The sequence below is a fragment of the Giraffa tippelskirchi genome, chromosome 5 (assembly GCF_054371585.1).
Source record: "Giraffa tippelskirchi isolate mGirTip1 chromosome 5, T2T-mGirTip1v1.2.pri, whole genome shotgun sequence".
In the NCBI taxonomy this organism is placed as follows: Eukaryota; Metazoa; Chordata; class Mammalia; order Artiodactyla; family Giraffidae; genus Giraffa; species Giraffa tippelskirchi.
Window position 1 is genome coordinate 54,985,768 of NC_137279.1, and position 12,816 is coordinate 54,998,583.

The 12,816-nt window shown below is 37.6% G+C and overlaps 1 protein-coding gene across 3 annotated transcripts in view; it reads right to left on the bottom strand.

The window, feature by feature from the left end:
- Positions 1 to 12,816, bottom strand: part of IARS2 (isoleucyl-tRNA synthetase 2, mitochondrial) — a 40,798-nt gene that overhangs the window by 25,269 nt on the left and 2,713 nt on the right. For all 3 annotated transcript variants that reach the window (XR_014054193.1, XR_014054194.1, XM_081491968.1), the window contains exons 3-11: positions 10,133 to 10,292; positions 9,055 to 9,203; positions 8,921 to 8,970; positions 8,730 to 8,839; positions 8,552 to 8,642; positions 8,090 to 8,205; positions 3,791 to 3,960; positions 2,756 to 2,846; positions 880 to 1,031 (exon numbers count right to left, since the gene is read on the bottom strand). Coding sequence is in view for 1 of the 3 variants with exons in the window: in XM_081491968.1 (XP_081348094.1) it covers positions 880 to 1,031; positions 2,756 to 2,846; positions 3,791 to 3,960; positions 8,090 to 8,205; positions 8,552 to 8,642; positions 8,730 to 8,839; positions 8,921 to 8,970; positions 9,055 to 9,203; positions 10,133 to 10,292 (1,089 nt within the window). In the remaining 2 variants the exon portion in view is untranslated. The remainder of the gene's footprint in view (positions 1 to 879; positions 1,032 to 2,755; positions 2,847 to 3,790; positions 3,961 to 8,089; positions 8,206 to 8,551; positions 8,643 to 8,729; positions 8,840 to 8,920; positions 8,971 to 9,054; positions 9,204 to 10,132; positions 10,293 to 12,816) is intronic.

Here is a 12,816-nt window from a genome sequence, read left to right on the forward strand (position 1 = left end):
TATACACAAGCTGTAAAGCAAAATATTTATATACTCAGCATGGTCAACAAATATATATTTGAAAAACAAAAGCAAAATATGTTATTTGAGCTCTTTCATTTATTTATTTATTTTTTATTTTATTTTATTTTATTTTATTTTTTTTATAAATTTATTTATTTTAGTTGGGGGCTAATTACTTTACAATATTGTAATAGTTTTTGCCATACATTGACATGAATCAGCCATGGGTTTACATGTGTTCCCCTTCCTGGACCCCCCACCCACCTCCCTCCCCATCCCATCCATTCATTTAATAGAATCAAGTCATTCATGAGATATACACACACAGATACATCTATATATTGAATGAAAGAGCTCAAATACACATTAATATTTAAAATGTCAGCTATAAAGTATTTGTTAGCTCAAAGAAATAGCTTTTCAAATGAATTGTGATTTCAATTTTAAGGAAGCAAAGGGTTTTAAAAGAATTTTGGTGAATGCCTATTATGTGCCAGACACTGTTCTGGGAACTCTTATTCACTTATCTCATGAGGTAGGCGTCATTATCACCTTTATACAGATGAGGAAACTGAGCTTCTGAGAGGTTAAACAATTTGCTGAACTCAAGTCCCAATTCTATGCTACTTTCACGACACTAGGCAGGAAATTAGAGCAAACTAATTAACCTCTTTAAGCATGAGTTTCCACATGTGTGTCATGAAGGAATGGAAAAACCCAAGGTCCTTCCAGATCTAAAATTCTACAATTTTATGAAACCAATTAATAATAGCCTTAATTTCTTCTACCCTCAAAACCCTACCCCAACCTCACAGATAAACTTTTCATCCTGAGGGAATGATAAGCCCAACCCTTACAGTAGGATGCCCTTGATACCTTGGCTGTAGTCTTAATATCCTTGATATTTACAAACCACTGCTTGCTGGCACGAATAACTACTGGTTTCTTAGTTCTCCAGTCATAGGGATAGCTGTGTACCAATTTTTCTTCTTTCAACAAATTCTTTGCAGCCTGAAGCATCTTTATAACTTAAAAAACAAAAAACAACTTACATTAGACACAATAAAAAAAAGTACTGTGAAAACCCTAATAACTCCCTAAACTTCCAGGGAGTACGAAATCTGGGCCAACAGGTGACAGTAAGAGTAGCCATCTTACCAGGGAGCAAAGGCATAATCTGGGAATCTCAAACAAAAAAGGCAGAAACTGTAAAACCTTAATCAGACTCCAAAGTATGCCATTCCCATGCTGCTGCTGCTGCTAAGTCGCTTCAGTCATGTCCGGCTCTGTGTGACCCCATAGACGGCAGCCCACCAGGGTCCACCATCCCTGGGATTCTCCAGGCAAGAACACTGGAGTGGGTTGCCATTTCCTTCTCCAGAGCATGAAAGGGAAAAGTGAAAGTGAAGTCGCTTAGTCGTGTCTGACTCTCAGTGACCCCATGGACTGCAGCCTACCAGGCTCCTCTGTCCATGGGATTTCCAGGCAAGAGTACTGGAGTGCCACTGCCTCATGGGCTCTTCTCAAAGACGACAGAACACACCTAGAACTCTACATCTCAAGTTCAGAGTCACAATCTCTCATACCATGAATCTTAAAATGGTCTCCAGGTAATCCAAAGAAACCAGGTATACTGGGGTGAATTTTGTCCCCCTAAGTCCTTGCCCCTATGACCTGTGACTGTGACCTTATTTGGAAATAGGGCCTTTGTAGATGGAATCTGCAACTAAGATGGGGTCACACTGGACCCTCCTGATAGCTCAGTGGGTAAAGAATCTGCCTGCGACACAGGAGACACAGGAGATATGAATTCAGTCCCCAGGTCAGGAAGATGCCCTAGAGAAGGAAATGGCAACCCACTCCAGTATTCTTGCCTAGAAAACCCCATGGACAGCAGAGCCTGGCGAGCTACCGTCCATAGGGTCACAAAGAGTCCAACGCAGCTGAGAGACTGAAACACTCACACTGGATTAGAGTGGGCCCTAATTCCAACGCCTGGTGTCTTTGTAAGAAGAAGAAAGAATACACAGAGAAGAGACACACAGACAAAGAAGGACAGGGGACAATGGAGGCAGACTGGAGTGATACAACTATAAACCAAGGAAAGCCAAGGATTACCAGGAGTCAACAGAAGCTAGGCAGAGGCAAAGAAGGACTTTTTCACAGAGCTTTCAGAGGGAGCAGAGCCTGGCTGACACCTTGATTTCAGACTTCTAGCTTCCAGAACTGCCAGAGAGTAAGTTTCTGTCATTCTAAGCCACCACATTTATGGTATTTTTTGTGACAAGAGCCTAGGAGAATTAATACACCAGATCTAACTGGCCTTAGACATGGTGTGGACAAAGAAAGGTGTTCCTAGTGTAGGTCAGTGATACGAGTTACGAGAGGAGTGAGAGTGTTTGATTCAGTCAACATCTAGTCCCAAGGCTGACTTCATCCTTCCACAAAACTAACACTGCTGATGACTATTTCTATTGTCCTAAAATAACACCACTCCCTGCTGACTGCCCTGATTTGATTAAACAAGTAGGGCAAGTCAAAGTGAAAGATGAAAAAGTGCCAAACTCCCTTTTAAACCATGTGGCAAAATAAAATATAATTTCAGCTTTTTGCTTCTGTTGAAAGTGCAAGATGAGAGAACTGGCAGCAAAGATTACTGCTGGCTGCTTCTCAGAAAACACATATTTACAATATCAACACAAAAAAGAAAGAAAAACAAATACAATATCAACATATATAGGATAGGACTCACCTGCATCTGTTCCCTCTTCAAGAACAGCTTTGTTTTGAAGTTCAGGACCCGCAGCATCTGTGAAAACTCCATCTTCATTCACCAAACAATCCTACAAAGAGTTGTTCTGAACAATTAAAATAAAGCATCAAGACTTTCTATCTTATGACAATATCCGGCAAAACAATATATAGTGTATATAAAACATCTCATTATAGTCTAGTCTTTCACTGTACTGAAAATTTAGGTACTACTTCTTAGTCGATCAGAATTTGTGAATTTAAACACTTAAATCACCAAAGGCAAACTGTATTACTAAAGCACATACCTAAAATTTAATGATAAAAAGTAACAAGATATACTAAAAACTTCTGTTAACTTACAGATCTGTGGCAGTGTATATACACTGTGATGACTTTGAGACTTGTCTTTAACTAAATAGAAAAACTTGCTAAGTAACTCGTGTATAAAATAAATTTTGAGAGGATGGTTTAGTCTGAAAAAAATGGCTCTTTTGAACTATCTAGTATCCCAGGTGGCTCAGTGGTAAAGAATCCACCTGACAATGCAAGAGACACAGGAGATGCGGGTTTGATTCCTGGGTTGTGGAAGATTCCCAGGAGTAGGAAATGGCAACCCACTCCAGTATTCTTGCCTCGGAAATCCCATGGACAGAAGAGCCTGGCAGGCTACAGTCCGTAGGGTTGCAAAGAGTTGAACATGACTGAGCGATTTAAGCACACATGCACATAAGCAAAACCCACTTGCCATTTTTCAGGGCTTGAAAGTAATTTGTCTATGTGACTTAATACTTGGGGGAAAAAAAAAAGCCCCCATTTACTATGTATTGCTCGATTTCAACTCTGTGCCAATTCTGTGCTGATTCTAGGAAATGATTCTTAATTAGTACGAGCTAATGAGGTTTATTGCACAAAAGCATTTCACAACTTAACTTTGAAGACAAAAATTATCAATTATCAAAAAGTAAAGACGTTAGGGTTTATTATTTCAATTCTACAAAAGCAATTATTAAAAAGGAAAAAAGAGAAGCAGTACCGTGGACAAGTTGTGTTGAGAAGCTACACTGTAATCTTCCATACCATGAGCTGGGGCCGTGTGAACCAGCCCTGTTCCTTTCGTCATGGTCACATGGTTGGCAGGGAGAAGAGGAGACTCTCTCTCAGAAATTAAAGGATGAGCACAAGTACCACTTTCCAAGTCCACACCTGTGGGGAAAGAAAACCACAACTGAGAGTTACTTTCAACAGCGATTCTTCCATCTCTTCAAGGAAAGCAACAGACATCAGGCTGAAAAGAGCAAAATCTGAGACAAGGCTGGGCTCAAATTCTGGCTTTTCCTTTTACTTGTTCTGTGACTTTCAGGAATCTATAACATTTAAGTAATTACAGTTCTTATCTCAGAGGTCTGCTTTGAGGATAAATTGATGCATGTTAAGCATTTTGGGTAATATATCACAAATACTTGCTGCACTGTAAATGCTTTAAAGTATTGGCAATTATTAAAATAAATAGATAATCAAATGAATCCAAGAACATTTCTCTAATTTATGTATAGTTATGTGCCTTTTAGAACAGAGGACAAAAAAATTCTAGATCAGTGGGTCAATGACCAGCAGGTTCTAATACTATCTCTGTGGGAACTTATTGCTGTTGCTTTTCATAATGTTATCCTGAAAAGGTAAGATCTGATAAATTAACACCTGACCGTTACTGGGTACCCACCATATACTAGACTCAACATAAACTCTGACCTCACCTTCATAATAGTACAAAACAGCTAACATTATCTCCAATTTATAATCAGAAAACAAGAAAATATAGGCAATTTGTCTGAGGTAACATGGCTAACAAATGACTGAATTCAAGTTCAAAGGCAAGTCTGACTCTAATATTCTACATAACTCTAGCTCCCTTTAATAATATACCATACCCATCACCTATGAACTTTTCTGTTGTTGTTGTTATCATGTAATCACTAAGTCATGTCTGACTCTTTATAAACCCATGGACTATAGCCTTCCAGGCTCCTCTGTCCATGGGATTCCCCAGGCAAGGATATTGGAGCGGGTTGCCATTTTCTTCCCCAGGGGATCTTCCCAAACGAGGGAGTAAACCTGCATCTCCTGCACTGCAGGTGGATTCTTTACCACTGAGTCACCAGGGAAGCCCTCTACACCATCATTGTTTCCCAACTTTACTGCCTCTTGAGTTGAGCTCCACAAACTAATCTTTCTTTCATACATTCTAACAATAAACAGTTTCAAGCTTTAAAATGATTCATTGGTTCTACCCATCCACTTACCCAACATACTAAATAGGTCTGTTTATTCTATCTAATCTTTAGCATTAATAACTGAAGATTGGTCAATGGCCCCCTTATGCCTCAGATATTCCCCACAAATCATTCTTCATCTTTCCAAGCTAAATGATATTTAACTTAAAAAAACTGCCTTTATAAATTTCTCCACTTCTATGATCCTTTTTTCTAGCCATAAAGTAATAAAAACTACACAACCTACTCATACCACCAGAAGAACAGCACAAACCTTTTAATTTTGGACATTTCACAGAAAAGACAGCCCTTTTGCTGATTTCATTTTGCTTAAAACAGCACTATGGGTAAGAGGCTTGAGAAAAACTGACATTTCCTTATAAAATCCTGACAAAATTTCCTTTTCTGAAGAAAATCACAAGGCTTCCTTGCTGTCTAGCTTGGCTGACTTGGCATTTTATAACCAGGAAATACCTGAATTACTAGGAAAATTACTTTAGGATGCATTCTTTTCCATGCAATTTTTAATGTTGTCAAAAGAGACAACGGTCAGCACTGATTTTTAGAGAAATCAACTCTGTAGTTTGTGTTTTGATTCCTTTTCTCGAAATCAGAATGACAAGTAACACCAGTCTCTACAACCCTGTGCTGTACTCTTTATGCATTTTTAGTATGGAAACCACAGCTTTGGAGCAAAGTAAATTTTATCTATGAACTTTCCTTTAGCATCAATACTTAGTGCTTATAACACTTAATACTCTTCCTCACCTCCCAACAAGATCCTCAGATAATTAATAAGAAACAATTTACATTTCTTCCTGGAAAGAAAATCTACCCCAAAGAAAATGTTCCATTTTAGCTCTTCAACATTCCTACTACTTTAGTAAATAGAAAGCCAGCTGTTCCTAGATTATTCAGCCAGAAATGAAAAGTATACAAATTGCTCTGAAACCTGGTGGCTCAAAATGGCAATCCATCAACTCTCCACAAAGTGATAACTGAAACAGTTAAGCAGTCTAGAAAAAGGACTTTAAATTTAACCGTATACTTTCACAAACCTTTTGAGCATGCCATTCAACTTCTGTAACAACATCTAAAATGTCAGTGAAGTCTATTACTATCTTCTGCACTTAAAAAAGAGGTGGGCTGTGATTAATAATACTATATTGTATATTTGAAAGCTGCTAAGAGAATAGAGCCTCTTAAAGAGCCTCTTGATGAAAGTGAAAGAGGAGAATGAACAAGGTGGCTTAAAACTCAACATTCAGAAAACTAAGATCATGGCACCTGGTCCCGTCACTGCACGGCAAATAGATGGGGAAACAATGGAAACAGTGACAGATTTTATTTTGGGGGGCTCCAAAATCACTGCAGATGGTGACTGTAGCCATGAAATTAAAAGGTGCTTGCTCCTTGGAAGAAAAGTTATGACCAACTTAGACAACATATTAAAAAGCAAGACATTACTTTGCCAACAAGGACCGTCCAGTCAAAGCTATGGTTTTCCCAGTAGCCATGTATGGATGTGAGAGTTGGACTATAAAGAAAGCTGAGCGCCAAAGAATTGGTGCTTTTGAACTGTGGTGTTGGAGAAGACTCTTGAGAATACCTTGAACTGCAAGGAGATCCAACCAGTCCACCCTAAAGGAAATCAGTCCTGAATATTCATTGGAAGGGCTGATGCTGAAGCTGAAACTCCAATACTTTGGCCACCTGATGCGAAGAACTGACTCATCTGAAAAGACCCTAAGGCTGGGAAAGATTAAAGGCAGGAGGAGAAGGGAACGACAGAGGATGAGATGTTGGATGGCATCACCAACTCAATGGACATGAGTTTGAGTAAGCTCTGGGAGTTGGTGATGGACAGGGAAGCCTGGGGTGCTGCAGTCCATGGGGTCGCAAAGAGTCGGACATGACTGAGTGACTGAACTGAAGAAAACAGACCTTAAAAGTTCTCATCACAAGGAAAAAAACTTTGTAACTATGCGTGATGATGATGTTAACTAGATTTATGACAATCATCTCACAATGCATACAAATATAAAATCATTATATTGAATACCTAAAACTAATACAATGCTAATATCAAACTAATATCAATTTTTTTTAAAAAAGAGGTGAGTGAAGGGTATGGACTAAAGAATATACCAGATCCTCTAACTTACCAAATGTACCAATAATATACAAATGGTATTATTAAACATTTTGCAGCTTCTTTTATGCCTCTGACATTAAAAACTTTTTGATTTTTGTTAAGACTGTTTAAACCTCTAACTGGCTTATATCTAAACCGATGCATTTTGAAGTCTTCTCTATTTAGCTGAACAATCTTTCCATTTTTGAGTATCTCTAACTTGTGATCTTTCTTTCATAAGAAGCTCAAAGATATACAGTCCCTAAAGATCAAAGGTAATTTTAAACTTCCCTAGATTTCCATAGTTATATTTCGAAATCAGCCGTGTCTGACTCTGTGCGACCCCATAGACGGCAGCACACTAGGCTCCCCCGTCCCTGGGATTCTCCAGGCAAGAACACTGGAGTGGGTTGCCATTTCCTTCTCCAATCAGCCATTACTTTAGGAGTCCCAAATTATAGCTTACTAAGGATTCTTTTGATAGAAATGCTATCGTGGAAATAACTTTCAGAATTTATTCAATTTCCTTATTAAAATCATATACCCCAAAATAAATGTATTTATTTTCTTCCTTGCTCTTTTGATCAAATCAGATAAAAATAATTTTCAGTAATTTACTTTTGAATAAAAATTTAAAGGAAAATTTGTACATTCTATGTTGTATAGAGGATATTTTTCTAATTTTCCACTGGATGTTTGTCAAAAATATTTTTTTCAACTATTGTGACTTTGTCAATGTTCATATTTTCTATGCTCCTATCATGTTTAATGTATATTCTCTTTCAGTTTGATCAATGTAAAATATATTCTGGAAAAGTAGAAGCCATATTTGCTTTATTCACAATGAGCAATGTTCAGCAAGGTACTGAACTCAGATAAACCCAGTATTTTGATGACTTTGACTGTCAGAATATCTGTAAATCCTCACCTGAAAATGTTGAAATAACCTCAAATGTTGTTCCCAAAGTAGAAGCAACAGATGTTACTTTATCTGCACCTAGAATGTACAAGTCTCCAGATGAGGAACACTTCACAACAGCATACCTAAAATAAAATTGAGGAATAAGCTACTAACAATGAAAAAGGAAAAACCACAGATAACGTTTGAAAAGTTCTATATCACTTTAGAAAAACTAACTTAAAGATCAAAAAAGTACTATTTTCAAAGGACTTTATTCCTTACATTTCTGTTTTCTTTTCCAAACAAGCTGGAAAATATGGTCTTAAGTAGAATTCTCTAACGCTTAATAAAATCTATATGAACATAAAAACTAAGTGATAATTCACTAATTTTAAGAGGATAATGAGGATGCAATAAGATCAAAATAATGCTAAAAAATGGAACTGGTCCTATTTGTGGATAAAACAAAAATTGCTGTAATAAACCTACTTTGATTCTGGCAAGTAACAAACAGCTTGATTGGCTGGAATTGTCCAAGGCTGTGTGGTCCAGACTAAAAAACTAACAGGAGATGAACCATCTGTGAAAATAAAATTTCAAATATGCTAGCAAATCAAATGTTATAATTCCTTAAGTTTAATAAACTCAAGCAATGGATAAATCTTACCTAGAAGAGATGCCAACTTAGGAGAAGGTTTCAGGAGAGGGAATTTTACATATACTGAGCGACTGACGTGCTCAGGATTATATTCAAGTTCTGCTTCAGCCAATGCAGTCCTAAGGTTTAAAAACATTAAACATAAATATTTGGAAGTCCCACAAAATTCTCGACTTTCGCTACCCAAAACACATAAATACCTTGATGAAGGAGACCAAAACACAGGTTTGTAAGATCGATAAATCAAGCCCTATAAAAGACAAAGATATATGAAAGCTGGAATTCTGAAACATGTAATTCAACATACTCAAAGGAAAAAAAAAAACTTTATTACCTTATCATACATTTGGTAGAAAATTCTCAACTGCCTGGCCTCGTATCTTCCATCAAAAGTATAGTAGCAATTATTCCAATCTGCCATTATTCCCCAGCGAATAAATGCCAATTTCTGTTTCTCAATTGCTGCTTTGGCGAATGATCTAGCTAAAATCAATAAACAAAAAGCCTTTTGAAAATGAGTTAAAATTCTTGAACACGGTTTAGCATGTATCTCTCTAAATGCAAGCATCACACACAATTTGAAAATGAGTTAAAATTCTTGAACACAGCTTAGCATGTATCTCTCTAAATGCAGGTATTATACACAATTTAGACTATAAAAATGTTTAAAAGTAAAGTTATCCTGAAAGGTAAAAGTGTTCAGCAGATACCTACAACAAATTCTAAAATTAACTAAAATTTCAAAAGTTAAAATTTTGTTACCATCTCTTCCATTATTCAGAGGTCATAAAATGATCTTACGTTTAAAAAAACAAACTGGAAAAGTTACTCTTCTTACTTCATCATTTAAGAAAAGGTCAGAGAATAATTATTTCATTATATATACACACACAAAATTAATCAGTGCAACCAATCATACTGTTTCATAAGGAAATATGAGATCTTCAAAATCATATCCAATTATACAATAGTTTAACAGATAAGAACAGACGAGTCCTCCTTGACTCATTCTACTGAAGGAAAGGACCGAAAAAGAGACTTCTAAAAAAATTTTAATTTAAAATTTACTTTTCGCTTAGGACCCAAAATAGGTCAACAAGTTCTAGCCAAGAAAGGAAATAAAAACACTGATCAAAATAATAATTTCAGCAAAACGTGAAGACTAAAAAACTGAAAAATGTAGTTGGACGTGCTCACAAACCTTTCTTCATTTGTGAACATAAGTTCTCACAAAAGTCAATTACACAAAATCTGAATTTTATGTGACACATTGGTTTCCGACTGATCTCATTATAAGTGAAGAAACAATAGCAAAAAATGAAAAGCAACAGGTGTCTTTGATAAAGCCCCAACTTTTCCAGGGAACCAGGGTTTACAAATAACATTTTAAAAGAGAAATAGAGGTTATTTACCTTTCTCTCTAATTTCCATAGCTGAAAGATTCTGAGCTTTTCCACCAAGTTCTGACAATACTTTCACTTCAATGGGTAACCCATGACAATCCCAGCCTGGCACAAAATGTATTTTGGAACCTCTCATCATATGGTATCGATTGGCTATGTCTTTCAAAATCTGCAAAGATGAAATGATAATCATCATTTACACAAAAAGTATGTGGCCTACAACTTATGTTCTCTTCTTAATATCATTTTTTTAAAACACTAATAAAATCCAATTTTAAAGGATTTATATAGAATTACCTATTAAATCTACCAACTTATGTTCTACATAAACACAAGCAAAACAAATACCTGATTTTTAAAATGTCAGTAACTCCCCCAGGAAGAAATCAAATTACAAAAGATTACAAAGTGAAAAACATTATATCTAATGTTACTAAGTTTTTTTTAAGTTGGAATATGCAAATAGGCTATCAAGCAGCATGATTTGGCCTCTGCAGAAGCAAACAAACTTCATGCTGAGGAATGTGCAATATGTGTAACCTCTCAAAAGTTTTAGAAGTTTTCAATACAATTAAATGGTCTAATACAATGAAAGAAAGTGAAAAAGAAAGTGTTGGTCGCTCAGTCATGTCTGACTTAGGGACCCCATGGAACTGTAGCCCACCAGGCTCCTCTGTCCATGGGATTCTCCAGGCAAGAATACTGGAGTGGGTTGCCATGCCCTTCTCCAGGGGGATATTCCCAACCCAGGGATCGAACCCAGGTCTTCTGCATTGCAGGCAGGCTTTTTACTGTTTGAGCCACCATGGAAGCCTGGACTAATACAATATGTAATACATATTGTAATATAATTCTGCTGTAATAGCAATACTGACTTGTTTAGTGACAAGATTTCTGGTGGTGAAAATACAGACAGATGTCCAAGGTCATGCCCTCTCCAAACTTTCCATTAAAGTATACATAAAAATATAGGACTGAAAAAAATAGTAAATAAATTGTGGTATACTCTCTCAATGGAATGCTTCTCTACAATTATTGACAATTAAAAAGGAATCAACTATTGACATCATAACAGCATGTATGAATATCAAACACTACACAAGTAAAAGAAGCCAGACATAGAAGAATCTGTTATGATTCAACCTACCTGAAATCTGCAATTGGCAAAAAAATTATAGCAATAGAAACCAAAACAGTGATGAGGGCAGGAAGCCTTCATTCTAGAAGGCCAGCATCACTAGCATCACCCATACCAAATCCTCACTTTATCCTCCTCAAACACACCAAGAAAACTCAAGTCTTTGTACTTGGCGCTGTGTGTGTGTGTATGCTCAGTACACACACAAATGGAGTGGGTTGTCATTTCTTACTCCAAGGGATCTTCCCAACCCAGGGATCTAACCTGTGTCTGCTGTGTCTCCTGAATTGGCAGGCAGATTTTTTGCCACTTGAACCACATGGGAAGCACTTAGCTATTGCTGTTGTTGCTCAGTCATGAAGCTGTGTCTGACTCTTTGCAACCCCATGGACTGCAGCACGCCAGGCTTCCTTGTCTTTCACTGTCTCCTGGAGTTTGTGAAACTGAGTCGGTGATGCCATCCAACCATTTCACCTCTGTCGCCCCTTCTCTTCCTACCCTCAATCCTTCCCAGCATCAGTGTCTTTTCCAATGAGTCAGCTCTTCACATCAGGTGGCCAAAGTACTGGAGTTTCAGCTTCAGCACCTGTCCTTCAATTAATATTCAGCATTCATTTCCTTTAGGATTAACTGGTTTGATCTCCTTGCTGTCCAAGGGACTCTCAAGAGTTTTCTCCAGCAACACAGTTCGAAAGCATCAATTCTTCGGCATTCACATCTGTACACGACTACTGGAAAAACCATAGCTTTGACTATATGGACCTTTGTCGGCAAATTGAACTCTGCTTTTTAAAATGCTGTCTAGGTTGATCATAGCTTTTCTCCCAAGGAGCAAGCATCTTTTGATTTCACGGCTGCAGTCACCATCCACAGTGATTTTGGAGCCCAAGATAAGAAAGTCTGCCACTATTTTCATTTCTCCCCCTTCTATTTGCCATGAAGTGATAGGACCTGATGCCATGATCTTAGTTTTTTGAACGCTGAGTTTTAAGCCAGCTTTTTCACTCTCCTCTTTCACTTAGCTATACTGACCCCAACACACCCTACAGCTTACTCTCTTGCTTCCTTGAGGACCTTACAGGAACGTCATCTTTTCAGTGAGGGGGGTATCCCAGATCAATTTAATAAAACTGCACTTTGCCCAAGTGACCCGCCCTATTAGTCTTCCCTGTTTTTCTTCGAAAGCACTTATTACTACGAATAATGTGTGTATTCCTATGTGTGTGTATACATCTATATGTATGTGTCTGTGTGTGATTGTGTGTGTGTTGGGGGGGCTGGGGTTCCCACACATACAACCGAGTAATTCTTGGACATCAGCAGGGTGTCTGAGAATTAGCATAAATGGGGAGGCATAAATAGGAGAAATGTCTTTCTCACTATTCTACAGGCTGTGGAGTCCAAGATCAAGGGGCTGGCAAATTCAGTATCTGGTAAGGGCCACTTTCTGGTTCTTGGACCCCCATTTTTCCCACTGTAACCTCACATGGCATAAGGGGACAAGGGAGCTCTCTGAGGTCTCTTTAATTAGGGCTTTTAATCCCACTGATGGAGG